We start from the raw sequence: 18,484 nt of genomic DNA on the forward strand, positions 1-18,484 counted from the left end.
ATGTACAGACATTACTATTTACCTAAATATCCTTGTGATGTGTTTCCTTGGTTTATCTGTGTGATGGGATTCATTAACCCAAGACTTGAAATTTTCAGTGGCTTAAGGGTGTTGCTTGCCACATTAACTAATAGCATCCCATTGTGGCTTGTACATTCCTCACCTTTTATTGCATTGTTTCTTGAAAGGATGTAGCAGTACTTACATTTGTAAACAATACCCAGCTTTGCATTTTAAGTCTTCCTTATAAAGTATTCTAGTAGGCTTCCCATCTTCAAGGAAAGTGCCTTGATGTTTTAGCTGCTGTAACCTGAAAAATTGGGCTATGCTGCCTTTCCATGGATTATACATGACTAACTTTCAATGCCAGGCACTGTATGACCCCCTGCCCTTCAAGGGGAAAGGCCTTGATTCCAGTGAAAAGCTCTTGGTCCAATGAGTTAGTTATTCTCACCATTGGATTAAACCTGATTATTATTATAATCAAGGGGAAGCGCTAAACCCGGAGGATTATACAGCGCCTTGGGGGGGAGGGGGGGATGTGGAAGGCATTCAGGCTTAATTCGGGGAACTGGAGCACAGATCCAATTTCCTAAATCAAGAGCCCCTCACCAACATCAAGGAATTAAACCTGATTACCTCCCATACAGGTTTAACATTTCCTCATGTATAACCACTGCAGGTTTAAAAATACTTAACCTGCCTTGACATTCCTAGTCCAGTGTCATTTTGTCTTGCTTATTTAACACAAGTTTCCAGTACATAGCTGATCTTTATATCCTTGGGAATATTTAAAAAAAAAGGCAGTGATCAGTGTCAAAAGGCCTTAAATTAATCTTGACTGCTGACATAGTTTATTGAACAACTATTCACTGTTATATTTTTGCAAGGTTTCCTTAACTTGATCAATGGTAATTATTGTGCGTGTGTACCACTCCATTTCTTTCCCCCACTGAAGCTTGTGCATCTATGGTTGGAGATTATTTACACATCTATTGGAAATAAGTTTTACCAATAATTTAAATAACAAAATTACACTTGACTGACTACAATCTAATCAAAGGAAACTATTCAATAAAAAATTAAAACCTGTTAAATCAAAATCATCCTGATATTAAACATTATAGTTATACGATTTTCTTAAATAAAAATTACACATAGTACATGTAGCTTTACTGACAGCACTGTATGACCCTGGTGGGTTTAGTGCTTAGTTTTGATTATTATAATTGCTTTGCTGAATACTAAAAGGTATTTACAATATTCAGTATACATTATAATGCATTATCCTCATTTAGAATTTTCTTATTCCTAAAAATTTTACATATGGGAGTGCCAGTTTGAATTTTCTGACCCTTATTGGTATGGCAACTTTCTTTTAACATATTACTGTGTATTACATTTATGGGAAAATGCTAAACCATAGGGGTCATACAGCATCTAGGCAATAAGGTTAGATTAATTAAATTAGGAGCCCCTCGACAGGTTGAAGGAACCTCCCTTGAGGGGTATGTAATAATACTGTAAATTAAGAGCTAGGGAGAAGAGAATTGTTAGAGAAAAAAAAATTAACTTTTAAAATTTAAGTTTGTGATCTTTATTACTTAAAAACAATACTTTTCCATCTAAACTATATTATTTTTGTACTGCATAAATATAAAAAATTTGAATTTAAAATAATGAGAAACCCTTTCCTTCCCTGGATCAAACCTAATTGTTGCATCCTCTTCGTGCTGTATGACCTCTATGAATTTGACACTTATGAAACTACTACTGTAATGAGAAGCATTAAGAAATAGGGTTAAAGTAAATGCAATGAATAAATGAAAGGTTTTTAACTATAAAAATGTAAAAGGAAAAACATAATAATGGCATAATACCCTGAGAACACCAAAATAAAAAAGTTCTAACTACACTGCCAATGAACAGGAGTGGTGATATGAAGATATAGCAAAGAACCTTATACAATGTTTCACCCACTAGTCCCTCCAAGGAAAATTATGTTTATGGAGGAGTGCTAAACTTGTTGGGGGTCATATAGTGCCTGGGAAAATGGGAGGCATTCAGGTTCAATCCAAAAAAAAAAAGGACAAATCCAATCTCTAGGATCAGGAACCCCTCACCAGCATTGAAAAACCTCTCTTGAGGGTTCAAGGGAAATGCACTGATGCTGGTGAAGGACTCCTGATCCAAGGAATTGAATATACTCTCCCTTTAAATTGAATCTGATTTCCATCCCCCGCCACCCTACCAGTCCTCAGGCACTGTATAACCCCGAGTGTAACAATACTTCATTCACTAGTGGCTGACAAAACCCCAGTGGGTGACACCTTGTATAAACAAGTTTTTTCTTTCCTGTCTCTCTACACCACCTTGTGTTGACTTACAGCCATATATCACAAGAATGAGAGGTATCAAATACATATAGACTTTCAACACCTAGTTATCTTTACCTCATAAAATTATCACAATTACTCCATATCATTCAAACATAACTTCACTAATTACTAAGAACATTAAACTGATATGCTTTATACCCCTAATCTCACTCTCCCTAAATCTAATGCATATGATTCTATCAAAATTTGAAGCACGAAAAGAAAATTCCTTTTGTCACAAATAACACCATGTTTAATTCAATCATTTTTTTTTAATGTCTATCTCATATTCTCAGCCACACCTCAATATATCTTATGTTTGAATTTGGCACATATACTACATGGCTTTATCATCTTTTAACTATTTTCTTTCTCTACATATCAGCCTGACTGATGGAAGACAGCCACAATTAGCAGATGGAGGCTTGAACCTCCACCATTCCTTGCATTGAATGACACCTATGGATTTAATGCCTCACAAAATTTCAAATTCAATACAATACAGCTGTTTCTAACATTTTCATTATGAATATACAAGTGTCAGAATTGAAGCTGTATCGTGTTCAACCTTCAAGGGGGTGTCTTGATGTTTAAGGCTGTTGATGCAAGGAATTAACTACCCTTCCATTCCTTGGATCAAACCTGACTATCTCCCAATCTCCAAACACAATGACCCATACGGGTTTAGCAATTCCACACGAATATATCATTTTGGCTGTTTTAAAAGTACCACACAAGTTTATAATCCATACCTAACTTTACCTAATCACATTTACCAAGGCCCTCGGAGCAGTGCCAATTATTTTGTATAACAGTAAGCACTACAGCAAAATATCAACCATAACACTTTTCAGAAATTTTGTGAATAGCTAAATAAACCTTATAATATTATAATCACCAAAAATATCTCGTATATTATTCAATAGTTTAAATTGGTTTAGCCCTTAGTTATGATTATAAAAATAATAAGTAAATCAGCTTCTAATGCCCCTAAATCAAATTTGTAAAAAGTTCAGACCCATTAAGCATCCCATTATACTCCACTATGGACGGTATATATATAGCACTGACCGCAATAGTGTCTCATCCAATACAGCTGCTGGTATTATAAATTGACATGGAAAATAGCTTACATACACAAAGTTTCATTAGGCAAGTTTAAGGCATTGTCAATTATACCACACTATTATTTGTACTGATAACTTACCCTTGTGATGAGAATCACATGCAGCTGAAACGTGGTCCACTGTTGAGATTCAAATCTTCCTAAAGGAAAATTCTTGTACCTAAGTGAAAGACCTCTGCAGGAGTTAGGCTATCCCTTAACAAAGGCAAGAATCACAGAAATCTTAAATAATGATTCTTTGGAAGAGAGATCTTAATGTTACTACACCTATTATTGAACCATGTCCCCATGGCATTCTATAACTTTTGACGCTTTATGACTGCTCAAAGAGCAAGTCGGGATTAGCGGATGGAGGATCAAGCATCTATCACTCCTTGTGCTAAACTATCCATGGGTTAAGTGCTTTCCCATGAATATGTATAATACAGTATAATTCTTGAGCAGATGCAAGCAAAACCTTAATAAAAAACAGCAAAACTCTGCTAGGGCATCAACTACCACCACAAGCTCTAAAATTTGCATTTCACTTAATGCTTGTAATAATGTCACATCCTCATCTATTTTAAAAATTAAATGGTTTGTACCAGTTTTCCTTACAAAATAAACCATATATGTGAAGGGTTGCTTGATTCCTTTCCATGTATATAAGATGTGAAATTCTTGACTTTCCATTTTTCTGTCACACAATAGACTAGAGTTAGCGAGGAATTGCCCCGACTCAGAAGTCATTGTCATTGCAATTGTCGTCCATCTTGAAACAACGTGTAATTTCTTCACCTTTATCCACAGAATACTTTAAGTCTACATTTAGAAAACGATGATTTATGAGATCCTGTGTTATACTAAGTTCTCCTTTAACTTGTGTATCTTGCTGTAAGGATACTGTGGCAAGTGGTAAGACTGTATTTTGCCAGTGGGTATCCTCATTATCTGGAGATGTTGATAGCTTTAATCCTCCTGGGAACCAAACATCAAACCACAATACCATGCTGTTTAGCCGTCGTGAACCCATACTAAACAAGGTGAAAGATCGAGACATGCTACGCAGATCCTCAGCAGTAATTGTCATGAGATTTAAGTCACACACTGGGGTCGGCAAGCTTAATACATCTTCCTGAGCTACCATATGTACATGAACAACGTCTGGAGAAAGAACATAGAGTTAAAAAAAATATTAGGATTAGGTAATATAAACATCATTTGACAAAAATGGCAAGCTAAAAGCAGACTGATAAGGTATACAAAACCCATATGAGAACAAAATCTGAACTGATCTGTAGTAATTATCATAAGCTTTAAAATAATAAACAGCACTCTTAAATATCACGGTTTAAAACAGAAGGTAGTGTTTCTTGATAAGATAACAGAAATGTTAATTTCTAAAGAACACTGATGCTGTAAAGTAATGGAGAAATCTAAAACAGCCAATGGAACTTTTAGTTTTACTTATACATAGAGCTGGTAGTATTGCATTGACTACCATGAGACTTAAACAAGATAATCATTGTAGGTAAAAGACATGTATGCACTGACCAGTGCATACATGTCTTTTTGCCTATACCCCTCAAGGAAGGTTCCTTGATGTTGGTGAGGGGCTCTTGATTTAGGGAATTGGATCTGTGCTCCAGTTCCCCGAATTAAGCCTGAATGCCTTCCACATCCCCCCCCCCCCCCAGGTGCTGTATAATCCTCCGGGTTTAGCGCTTCCCCCTTGATTATAATAATAATAATAATGCCTATAACTTCTCGGCATCACAATACCAGTTCAACCAAGCTATGACTCATCTGTGTATTTAACGTCCAGCTGTGCCCCAGAGTTGGGCCTTCTATCCTCCAGTTTTTCTCAGTTACTGATGCCCCTTAGTTCTGGAAGTAGTCTTGCATATTTTTGCATTTTCTATAGTATTGTATTTGATAAGGCTCAGCCTTGGGTGAAATGTATCAAAAACAACCTCTATTACTAGTGTGTTTATCCTTCCTTCTTCAGCAAAACACAAAGGTATCTTAAATATTGGAGACAGCAGATGCAGTGGAGAGGTAAATATGAGGTAATCAGTCCCTCAACTTTGAGAAAGAAGTAATATTGAGGTGGCGAGTCCCTAAGCTTTGGTAAGCCTTCTGCTCCATAGCCTCAACCAATATGAAGCTCAGGCATGAGAATGGAGCCTTTTTATTGATTCTGTTGTTTAATGCTTATGTTAAATCTGTACTTGACTAAAAGAAGCTGGCTCAACATGCTGAAGGTTTTAACAATTGTACATGTGTCTTACACATCCACTTATTGGTATTATATACCATTAATGCAATAAACTAGTATTTTCCTATATCACTTCTAAATCAAATTTACAAACCGTTTATACACAAAGTATGATGAATGCATTTGGTAAAATACTTTCCAAGAAAAAAAAATCTAAATTTTTAATTCAAACTTAAGAAAATCGTTTAAGTTAAATCTATAGTTCTTGATCACTTTCTACCAAAGAAATATGAGCTCTTGATTATCTTTCATGCAACAGCTATTTTTCACCAAGGCAGGGTGATCCAAAGAATAAAACTCATTCACTGAACTGCAATCTTTCCAGAAGTTTGCTTACATTACAATAACATTACCCTCTGACTGCAAGATCCCCACCTCCAGGACTCAAGTCCAGCTAACCGATTTCCCAAATCCCTCCATAAAAGTTACCTTGCTCACACTCTATGCATGCATAAAACTATCACACACAAAATGTTAATACATTTAGCAAAAAACAGAAAAAAAATGATTTAAAAATCATTACTTTTTTTAATATTTACAATGATCCTAACTACAGATGTGTAAGTAATTACTAATTGGTTCCACAGTGCAAATGTCATATGGGCAAACACAAATTAAGTTGTTAGGTAAGACACATATGCAACAGTTAGGTATCTTTATTTCGAAACGTTTCGCCTACACAGTAGGCTTCTTCAGTCGAGTACAGAAAAGTTGATAGAAGCAGAAGAGACTTGAAGACGATGTAATCAGTCCATCACCCTTAAAGTTTTGAGATGGACTGATTACATCGTCTTCAAGTATCTTCTGCTTCTATCAACTTTTCTGTACTCGACTGAAGAAGCCTACTGTGTAGGCGAAACGTTTCGAAATAAAGATACCTAACTGTTGCATATGTGTCTTACCTAACAATCTGTCGGTATTTTATACCATTTTAATGTTCACAAATTAAGTTGGAACATTTAAAGTCTGGGCCCTACCATAACAAAGTTTTCACACACACACACAAACTGATTGTATCATAATTTAACCATGGACCTGACCACTATGAACTCAGGCTGAACCCATGTCATACTGTGGACAATAGTGAGGAAAAAAATTACATGCTACAGAATAAACCTTTACTGGGAAACTGTATGACCCTTGTGGGTTTCACTCTTGGTTATGATTGTAATAATAATAATTAACTGTGACATTTCACTCTGTGTAAAGTGAAACATTCTCTCAATAGAGGCTTGTACTAATGTGTGTGTGTTTTCTTCCCTACTCTGCACTCAAGTCAATCATGCCCAGATGTGAATGCAATTTAATTCTTACCTTTGTATCTTGCAACTGCGTGGTCAGCCAGAAGAGACATGTCGAGGTTGTAAATATGGTTCAAAGAAATCCAAAAGTCATATGTCCCTTCCTCGTACTTGGTAATCCATTGTGCCTCACCCAGTGCCATGTACAGCACTGCTCTCTCTGGGTACATTTTGCCACCCTGTACAGAATACAAATGCCATTAGATATTTATATAAAAGATAAAGATATTATAGACAAAATACACAATCATTAGATAGTGTGAATGATGGTGAAAGTGTTTCTTTTTTGGGTCACTGTTCCTCAGTGGGAGAAGGCCAGCATATTAAAAAAAATAAAACACAGATATTAGATATTGATTTTTTTAACACGTCGGCAGTTTCCCACCAAGGCAGGGTCACCCACACATTAGAGGTTTCATTACCAATGTTGGAGACCTCACACACAGTTTTGTGAACACTCGACGTCCCGACATGATAGCTGTTGTTGAAACATTTTTGGATGACAGGACTCCAGAAAATTTTGCAAGAATTGCTGGCTACACCTCATGGATGAGAAGAGACAGGCAAGGGCAAGGAGGTGGTGTTGCTGTGTGCTTCTCTAAAAGTGTTCATGCCCAGCACATTGATGTTGCCACCCCTACTCATCTTGAAATGATGTTCTTCAAGCTCTGCATAAACACTAGTACCTCTGTACTAGCATGTGCAATGTACAGACCTCAGTGGCAACATGCAGACCCCATCAACTTCCTTATGGAAAATATTGACTCCCTTCTGCTACAACACAACTGTCAACATATCATAATTGTTGGTGACCTCAACCAACACCTTGTACAGAGGGACTTTGATGACCTTGCAGTATTTGACATGAGAAACTTTGTTGATTTCCCTACTCACATCTCTGGCTCCTCCCTTGACCCAGTAGTGAGTGATCTGGCAGAAGGCATAGACACTTGTCAACCCCTCGGCTACGTTGGATCGTCTGACCACAAGGCTGTTTTTACGACACTTAAGATCCCAACAGAACGAGGTGAGGAGTCCACACGCACAACCTGGCTATGGGAAAGAGGTAATTGGCCAGCCCTTTGCTCTGAGCTCGCCACCACCGATTGGAATGCTCTTCTCCAAGGGGATGTTGACAACCAAGTGAAAGCCTTCACTGGACACATCCTTAATCTACAACAAGAACATATTCCTCACCGGCAATATGTGACGATGCCAACAGATCAGCCTTGGTTTGGCTTTCATTGTAGAGAGGCTGCTACTGCTAAGTACAAAGCTTGGCGAAGGTATAAGAGACATCCTACCACCTATAACAGGAACTTGCACAGGCAAGCCTGTAGGCATATGGGTGACGTTCAAAAGTGGGCCATTGCTAAATGGGAGGTGGACACAAAAAGAAAGCTAGCATCAGGTAGGGTAGGCTCCAAAACTTGGTGGTCTCTGGTCAAGGACAGACAAGGTTATCTGCCTGATGAACTCATTCCACCTCTAAATCGACAGGATGGAACCACCTCTACTAGTAGTCAAGAGAAGGCAGACCTCTTTGCTAAACACTTTGCTACCAAAATGCAAGTTCCTGATCCAGCAAGGGACCCTCCTTGGCTAGCTGCAAGAACTGTGTCAAAACTGTCAGTGGTGACAATAAGGCAGGAGGAGGTGCATTTCTTTCTTAAATCGCTTGACCAAGAAAAGGCTGTGGGCCCAGACAAGTTGAGCCTAAGATTGCCGAGATGTGCAGACCAGCTAGCAGCACCTCTAACTCGCATCTTTCAGCACTGCCTAGTACAGTATAAATGGCCCTCTCTGTGGAAAGAGGCAAATGTAGTCCCTGTTCACAAAAAGAAGAGCAGAGCAGAAATCAGCAACTACAGACCAGTGTCACTCCTGTCATTCACTGGTAAGATCCTTGAGACAATAATCTCAAGACAAATGACAGTTTTTTTTTGACTACCACTCACTACTTTGTGATTGTCAATATGGATTCAGGAAAGGTTACTCTGCTGCTGATCTGTTGTTAAACCTCTCCACTAAGTGGCACCAGTCACTAGATGAATCCAAAGTCAGCTGTGTGGTAGCACTGGACATTGCTGGTGCTTTCGACCAGGTGTGGCACCAGGGCCTCTTAGCAAAACTTCAAGCACTGGGAATTGCAGGCTCTATGCTATGTCTCCTCAGTGATTACCTTCATGGTAGATCTCTAAGTGTAGTTCTCAATGGAACGGAATCAGCAAGACATCCTATTGGGGCAAGTGTTCCACAAGGAAGCGTGCTGGGACCATTGTTATGGAATGTCTACTTCAACGACCTTCATCTCATCCCAGAATCACATGCATATGCAGATGACTGTACACTGACATTCACTTATCCAAGAGAAGAAATGCCAGCTGCTCTAAGCTACATCAATCACCAGCTAAGAGCTATATCAGCTTGGGGAAATAGATGGCAAGTAACATTTGCACCTGAGAAAAACGCAAATAATGATCGTCTCTAGGCACCATGATGGTAATGCTGGTGCAGTAGTAAGGATGAATGGGAGGGTGTTGGCACCTGGAGAAGAAGTTGATATCCTTGGGGTGAAATTTGACTCAAAACTAACCATCAAGAACCATGCTGTAAATCTAGCAAACAAGGCAGCCAGGAAGCTTACAGCACTTTGCCGTATCTCGCATCTGCTTGACAGTAGGGGTTGCAAGATTCTGTACGAGGCACAAGTACGCTTACACCTTGAGTATGCTCCACTTTTTTTTGGTTTGCCTCCCCCCCCCCCTCTCATCTGTGAATGCTTGACAGAGTGGAGAACAGAGCAAGACGTCTCTTCTCTCGCCTGGACCCATCCTGGATAGATCTATCATTTCAGCAGAGCCTTCAACACAGGAGGAATGTGGGTGGCCTTACTGTTATGTACAAGGCCAATATTGTCAAAGTACCACATTTAGATCCACTTCGAGGACAGCGTGAAACAAGCTTTTATGCCACGAGATGGGCAGACAGCAGCAACTTCACTCTGGCTGTGCCCTTCTCCAGAACATCACTCCATCTGAGATCATATATACCCAGGATGACTCGAGTATGGAACACATTCGTACAGCATAATGATGTCAACGAGATAAAGTCAGTTGATCAAATGAAAATGCTGGCCCACAGATGGCTCCAACTTCATTCTGTTCCCTACTTGTATGTCTCACAACAATAAAAATGCTTTCAAATGAGCTGATGTAGTAACAGCTCTTAGCCTGTCAATAAAGTTAGGAATCCTTAACCTGTAAATAGCTTGTCAATAAAACTAGGGATCCTTAACCTTGTCAAACCCTGTGTAAAAAAAAAAAAAAAGGTAAAAATATAAGCAAAACATAGCCTGAAACAGGCTAAAAACATTTAGCTATTATTTTAACGACTGGGGCAACGAGTGAGGATAAAGACTAGTAGTAATAACAATCATGACATTTAGTGAGCCCTACAACCATGTAGGCCACCCAGCACTCACAGGCATAAAAAAAATATGCACAACACATTAAAAAGGGATAAAAGCAACAAACAATGAAAGCAATGAACAGAACCACTTAACACAAATCCATACTATCATACCATGTTAAAATAGCAAGTACCAATTAAGTTATTAATGTCGAAAGTTTCCCTAAAAGCATCAAGAGGATATAAAGATATGTTGTGAAGTACAAGGCTGTTTTAGATTATATATTTTAGGACTGAGCTTCATTAAAGCCTCATAACTTTATAAAGCTCAATCCTGAGCACAATGGTGTCTAAATTAAAGGCTTTTTCTGAATTACGTATCTTTATACTCATTTACTGTTTTATCTGTAAAACACCATTATAAAAATACTAATGAATTGTAAATATATCTAAGAAATTAGCCGAAAATAATACTCGGTGCCTTTGCATTTACGTAACATCGCAGGAAACAGAAGCCATATTATGCCATTTCCTGTTGTGTTTTCATTTTGTACGTGAAGTAAGGGGGGAAGGGGGGCTTGCTATCCTATCGTATGATAGTGATATTTAATTTTTTACAAAGTGGACCAGTAAGCCAGCAGAAGACTTCACTCAAATGACCAAAAGCCCCACAAAGCTCATCATCATGTGACTAAGAGCCATATTAGGATAATTTTTCCTGACAAAGAAAACACCATCACCAATTTGTAGGTCACTGCTCTCATAACCTGATAATCTAAAATCAGAACATTATAGCATCCCATGAAAAAAACAGGAAAGAGACCTAAATATGGCGAGTGTCTACACATATTTATATCTTTTATCTTCTTCTTTCAACAAACTGGCCGTATCCCACCGAGGCAGGGTGGCCCAAAAGGAAAAACGAAAGTTTCTCCTTTTAAATTTAGTAATATATACAGGAGAAGGGGTTACTAGCCCCTTGCTCCCGGCATTTTAGTTGCCTCTTACGACACGCATGGCTTACGGAGGAAGAATTCTGTTCCACTTCCCCATGGAGGTAAGAGGAAATAAACAAGAACAAGAACTAGTAAGAAAAATAGAAGAAAATCCAGAGGGGTGTGTATATATATTCTTGTACAATGTACATGTATGTGTAGTGTGACCTAAGTGTAAGTAGAAGTAGCAAGACGTACCTGAATTCAACCTTGCATGTTTATGAGACAGAAAAATGGACACCAGCAATCTTACCATCATGTAAAACAATTACAGGTTTCCGTTTTGGCAGGATGGTAGTACCTCCCTGGACGGTTGCTGTCTACCAACCTACTACCTAGGATATTTATATCTATGATGTGCAAAATAACCACTGTGAAAAAATAGCGAACTTCCAAGGACTTTCGTGATTTCTCACATTATCACACTGATAATGTGAGACATCACGAAAGTGATTGGAAGTTCGCTATTTTTTTTACAGTGGTTGTTTTGCATATTATGATATCACCTATTTACTTTGATCTTACTGTGTTGGCAGATGGCTATATGGAAAATAAGATGAATCATAAAACAAACATGTGAAGAAGGTAAGTGATGTACAAAGAAAGGTTAATAATGGAGGCAAAAAAGGAAATGACCAGGGTATGGTGGCACCAGTACTGTACTTGTGTATTGGTGTAAAGCAATGGAGATGTAACGTTTGATAGCAATATGTAGAGTGAATACCTTGTAGAGAATTAGGACTGTAGAAAATAGAATATAGCATGGGGTACATAAGGTGTAATTCAGAGGGATGAGGGGTTGTTGAGGTGGTCTGGTTATTTAGAAAGGCGGGGATGGGGGGGGGGAGGATAGAATGACCAAGAGGGTGTATAAATCCAAGATGGGAGGAGGAATAGGGGTCATCCTAAGGTTTGGAGGGAGTGAAGGAGGTTTTGGGTGGAAGGGGGTTTGAGCATCAAGCAGGCATGTGTGAGTGTGCTAGATCAGAGTGAAAGTAAGTGGTTTTAAGGATCTGATTGCTGTTGGAGTGTAAACAAGGTAACATTTACAAACTGTTTCAGGAAAGCTGGTTAGCCAAACTTAAGTCTTCTTAGGTAGGAAGCACAGTGCCTGTACTCTTAAGGCAGGGGTGTCCAAACTTTTCACCATGGGTGCCACATCATATATTTTACACATTTTTGCAGACCAAAGAAAAAATCAGTCTTATAAATAAATATAAATGAATGAATAAGTGACTGAAAATTAAATTTGATTTGTTTTACTATTTATAAATACACCTACCATCCGACCTACGGCCAAGTTCGGTTCCGAGAAACCGGTCGTAAGTCGAAATGGTCGTAAGTCGAACTTTACTACTGAATATCAACAAAACATTTTTGTAATGACTTTATTTTATTGTTTTATTTTGGTATTTCATGTTTTACTTTACTTTTTATGCTGTTAGTACTGTATTTTATACTGTAAGGTTTAGGATAAACACTGTGTACAACACAAATAGTTGTTTATTTCCCAGAAGTTTGGCATAAAAAACACGGTCGTAAGTCGAGTGGTCGTAAGTCGAGCAGGTCGTAAGTCGGATGGTAGGTGTTTTTGAAATTGCTGTGTGCCGCTTGCGGCCTATGGGCCGCAGTTTGGAGACCCGTCTTAAAGGACGGCCGAGGATGCTGCAGGTCGGAGGTCATTTGAACAGAGATGTCTGTGCATTTCTGTTAAGACAGAAATGGTGGGAGTTTGCCAATATTTAAAAAAAAAAAAAAAGTGGCAGAAATTTTTGAAAATAAAATTATGTATAGCAAAATTACATCTATACTTTTTTTTTTAAGTCTGACCCAATATGACTCCCTGAATATCATTACATAAGTATATAGGTAGTAGGTTGGTAGACAGCAACCACCCCGGGAAGTACTACCGTCCTGCCAGATGACTGTGAAACAAAAACCTGTAACTGTTTTGCATGATGGTAGGATTGCTGGTTTTCTTTTTCTGTCTCATAAACACGCTAAGATAACAGGGATATCTTGCTACTCCTACTTACACTTTGGTCACACTTCACAGACACGCACATGCATATATATATATACATACATCTAGGTTTTTCTCCTTTTTCTAAATAGCTCTTGTTCTTTTTTATTTCTTCTATTGTCCATGGGGAAGTGGAAAAGAATCTTTCCTCCGTAAGCCATGCGTGTCGTATGAGGCGACTAAAAATGCCGGGAGCAATGGGCTAGTAACCCCTTCTCCTGTATACAATTACTAAAAAAGAGAAGAAGAAAAATTTTATAAAACTGGGTTGCTTAAATGTGCGTGGATGTAGTGCGGATGACAAGAAACAGATGATTGCTGATGTTATGAATGAAAAGAAGTTGGATGTCCTGGCCCTAAGCGAAACAAAGCTGAAGGGGGTAGGAGAGTTTCAGTGGGGGGAAATAAATGGGATTAAATCTGGAGTATCTGAGAGAGTTAGAGCAAAGGAAGGGGTAGCAGTAATGTTAAATGATCAGTTATGGAAGGAGAAAAGAGAATATGAATGTGTAAATTCAAGAATTATGTGGATTAAAGTAAAGGTTGGATGCGAGAAGTGGGTCATAATAAGCGTGTATGCACCTGGAGAAGAGAGGAATGCAGAGGAGAGAGAGAGATTTTGGGAGATGTTAAGTGAATGTATAGGAGCCTTTGAACCAAGTGAGAGAGTAATTGTGGTAGGGGACTTGAATGCTAAAGTAGGGGAAACTTTTAGAGAGGGTGTGGTAGGTAAGTTTGGGGTGCCAGGTGTAAATGATAATGGGAGCCCTTTGATTGAACTTTGTATAGAAAGGGGTTTAGTTATAGGTAATACATATTTTAAGAAAAAGAGGATAAATAAGTATACAAGATATGATGTAGGGCGAAATGACAGTAGTTTGTTGGATTATGTATTGGTAGATAAAAGACTGTTGAGTAGACTTCAGGATGTACATGTTTATAGAGGGGCCACAGATATATCAGATCACTTTCTAGTTGTAGCTACACTGAGAGTAAAAGGTAGATGGGATACAAGGAGAATAGAAGCATCAGGGAAGAGAGAGGTGAAGGTTTATAAACTAAAAGAGGAGGCAGTTAGGGTAAGATATAAACAGCTATTGGAGGATAGATGGGCTAATGAGAGCATAGGCAATGGGGTCGAAGAGGTATGGGGTAGGTTTAAAAATGTAGTGTTAGAGTGTTCAGCAGAAGTTTGTGGTTACAGGAAAGTGGGTGCAGGAGGGAAGAGGAGCGATTGGTGGAATGATGATGTAAAGAGAGTAGTAAGGGAGAAAAAGTTAGCATATGAGAAGTTTTTACAAAGTAGAAGTGATGCAAGGAGGGAAGAGTATATGGAGAAAAAGAGAGAAGTTAAGAGAGTGGTGAAGCAATGTAAAAAGAGAGCAAATGAGAGAGTGGGTGAGATGTTATCAACAAATTTTGTTGAAAATAAGAAAAAGTTTTGGAGTGAGATTAACAAGTTAAGAAAGCCTAGAGAACAAATGGATTTGTCAGTTAAAAATAGGAGAGGAGAGTTATTAAATGGAGAGTTAGAGGTATTGGGAAGATGGAAGGAATATTTTGAGGAATTGTTAAATGTTGATGAAGATAGGGAAGCTGTGATTTCGTGTATAGGGCAAGGAGGAATAACATCTTGTAGGAGTGAGGAAGAGCCAGTTGTGAGTGTGGGGGAAGTTCGTGAGGCAGTAGGTAAAATGAAAGGGGGTAAGGCAGCCGGGATTGATGGGATAAAGATAGAAATGTTAAAAGCAGGTGGGGATATAGTTTTGGAGTGGTTGGTGCAATTATTTAATAAATGTATGGAAGAGGGTAAGGTACCTAGGGATTGGCAGAGAGCATGCATAGTTCCTTTGTATAAAGGCAAAGGGGACAAAAGAGAGTGCAAAAATTATAGGGGGATAAGTCTGTTGAGTGTACCTGGTAAAGTGTATGGTAGAGTTATAATTGAAAGAATTAAGAGTAAGACGGAGAATAGGATAGCAGATGAACAAGGAGGCTTTAGGAAAGGTAGGGGGTGTGTGGACCAGGTGTTTACAGTGAAACATATAAGTGAACAGTATTTAGATAAGGCTAAAGAGGTCTTTGTGGCATTTATGGATTTGGAAAAGGCGTATGACAGGGTGGATAGGGGGGCAATGTGGCAGATGTTGCAAGTGTATGGTGTAGGAGGTAGGTTACTGAAAGCAGTGAAGAGTTTTTACGAGGATAGTGAGGCTCAAGTTAGAGTATGTAGGAAAGAGGGAAATTTTTTCCCAGTAAAAGTAGGCCTTAGACAAGGATGTGTGATGTCACCGTGGTTGTTTAATATATTTATAGATGGGGCTGTAAGAGAAGTAAATGCGAGGGTCTTGGCAAGAGGCGTGGAGTTAAAAGATAAAGAATCACACACAAAGTGGGAGTTGTCACAGCTGCTCTTTGCTGATGACACTGTGCTCTTGGGAGATTCTGAAGAGAAGTTGCAGAGATTGGTGGATGAATTTGGTAGGGTGTGCAAAAGAAGAAAATTAAAGGTGAATACAGGAAAGAGTAAGGTTATGAGGATAACAAAAAGATTAGGTGATGAAAGATTGAATATCAGATTGGAGGGAGAGAGTATGGAGGAGGTGAACGTATTCAGATATTTGGGAGTGGACGTGTCAGCGGATGGGTCTATGAAGGATGAGGTGGATCATAGAATTGATGAGGGAAAAAGAGTGAGTGGTGCACTTAGGAGTCTGTGGAGACAAAGAACTTTGTCCTTGGAGGCAAAGAGGGGAATGTATGAGAGTATAGTTTTACCAACGCTCTTATATGGGTGTGAAGCGTGGGTGATGAATGTTGCAGCGAGGAGAAGGCTGGAGGCAGTGGAGATGTCGTGTCTGAGGGCAATGTGTGGTGTGAATATAATGCAGAGAATTCGTAGTTTGGAAGTTAGGAGGAGGTGCGGGATTACCAAAACTGTTGTCCAGAGGGCTGAGGAAGGGTTGTTGAGGTGGTTCGGACATGTAGAGAGAATGGAGCGAAACAGAATGACTTCAAGAGTGTATCAGTCTGTAGTGGAAGGAAGGCGGGGTAGGGGGCGGCCTAGGAAGGGTTGGAGGGAGGGGGTAAAGGAGGTTTTGTGTGCGAGGGGCTTCGACTTCGAGCAGGCATGCGTGAGCGTGTTTGATAGGAGTGAATGGAGACAAATGGTTTTTAATACTTGACGTGCTGTTGGAGTGTGAGCAAAGTAACATTTATGAAGGGATTCAGGGAAACCGGCAGGCCGGACTTGAGTCCTGGAGATGGGAAGTACAGTGCCTGCACTCTGAAGGAGGGGTGTTAATGTTGCAGTTTAAAAACTGTAGTGTAAAGCACCCTTCTGGCAAGACAGTGATGGAGTGAATGATGGTGAAAGTTTTTCTTTTTCGGGCCACCCTGCCTTGGTGGGAATCGGCCAGTGTGATAATAAAAAAAAAAAAAAAAAAAAAAACATAGGCATTAGTAACAAAGGCAGTGCCTGTGCTTTTGAAGGATGGATAGAGGATGATGTTACAGTCAGAAGTGTGTTGACATCACACTTCTGGAAAGACAGCAATTGAATGGTAAATGTGTTTTTTCTTTGGTTCGCCCTGCCTTGGTGAGACAGCCATTAAGTTAAAAAAAAAAAAAAAATCAGTAGCATTCTAGAGGTACATTCCTCAACTTCATATCAATTCTTACAGTTATATCAATTTTCTTTTCCTTCTTCTCAAGCTTTAATCACAAGAAAAGTATTATTGAGCTACATTCTTATTAATCACTTTTATTAATAAATTTCATTTAAATTTTTTAACAAGTCGGCTGTCTCCCACCGAGGCAGGGTGACCCAAAAAGAAAATCCCCAAAAAGAAAATACTTTCATCATCATTCAGCTCTTTCACCTCACTCACACATAATCACTGATTTTGCAGAAGTGCTCAGAACATAACAGCTTAGAAGCATATACGTATAAAGATACACAACATATCCCTCCAAACTGCCAATATCCCGAACCCCTCCTTTACAGTGCAGACATTGTACTTCCCATTTCCAGGACTCAAGTCTGGCTATATAAAAATAACAGGTTTCCCTGAATCCCTTCACTAAATATTACCCTGCTCACACTCCAACAGATCGTCAGGTCCCAAATACCATTCGTCTCCATTCACTTCCATCAAACACGCCCACGCATGCCTGCTGGAAGTCCAAGCCCCTCGCCCACAAAGCCTCCTTTACCCCTTCCTTCCAGCCTTTTTGAGGACGACCCCTACTCCGCCTTCTTTCTCCTACAGATTTAAATGCTCTCCATGTCATTCTGCTTTGATCCATTCTCTCTAAATGACCAAACCACCTCAACAACCCCTCTTCAGCCCTCTAATACTTTTATTAACGCCACACCTTCTCCTAATTTCCACACTCCGAATTTTCTGCGTAATATTTACACCACACATTGCCCTTAGACAGGACATCTCCACTGCCTCCAACCGTCTCCTCGCTGCTGCATTCACAACCCAAGCTTCACACCCATATAAGTGTTGGTACTACTATACTTTCATACATTCCCTTCTTTGCCTCCATATTTAACGTTTTTTGTCTCCACATATACCTCAATGCACCACTCAAAATCTTATAACCATTAGCCATTAAAAAAATTTATTGTTTACTAGATCTTGTAATAATTATATATATATTATTTTTAAAAATAAAAATTATTATTATTCTTTTTCAATAAACAATCTTGTGTTAATATATTTTCTTTCAGAACTACTGCACAATAGTTTATATTATACATTCAGCCAACTAGTCAGCTTTCAAACTCTGAAACCATTCTTTGATAAAGAATTTGGACATTACTCATAAGAACATTCATTACTTACAGGTTTGAGCCATTTGTCTCTGACATAGAGGACTGAGGGCAACATGGTCTCGTAGAGCAGCATGTATCCCATCCATTCACTCACGACAATGTCCACCTTTTCGGGCAATTCAACTTCCTCTGCCTTGCCCTGTAATA

General features: G+C 39.0%; 1 protein-coding gene across 3 annotated transcripts in view; it reads right to left on the minus strand.

Moving 5' to 3' along the window:
* Window positions 1-842: 842 nt before the first annotated feature.
* The window catches only part of LOC128702992 (protein arginine N-methyltransferase 6), a 61,851-nt gene continuing 44,209 nt past the window's right edge, over window positions 843-18,484 (minus strand). For all 3 annotated transcript variants that reach the window (XM_053797509.2, XM_053797508.2, XM_053797510.2), the window contains 3 exons: window positions 18,348-18,484; window positions 7,076-7,241; window positions 843-4,647 (listed from right to left, as the gene is read on the minus strand). In XM_053797509.2, coding sequence (XP_053653484.2) covers window positions 4,223-4,647; window positions 7,076-7,241; window positions 18,348-18,484 — 728 coding nt within the window. In that variant the 3' untranslated portion in view covers window positions 843-4,222. The remainder of the gene's footprint in view (window positions 4,648-7,075; window positions 7,242-18,347) is intronic.

This window comes from Cherax quadricarinatus, chromosome 86 (assembly GCF_038502225.1).
Source record: "Cherax quadricarinatus isolate ZL_2023a chromosome 86, ASM3850222v1, whole genome shotgun sequence".
Lineage (NCBI taxonomy): Eukaryota > Metazoa > Arthropoda > Malacostraca > Decapoda > Parastacidae > Cherax > Cherax quadricarinatus.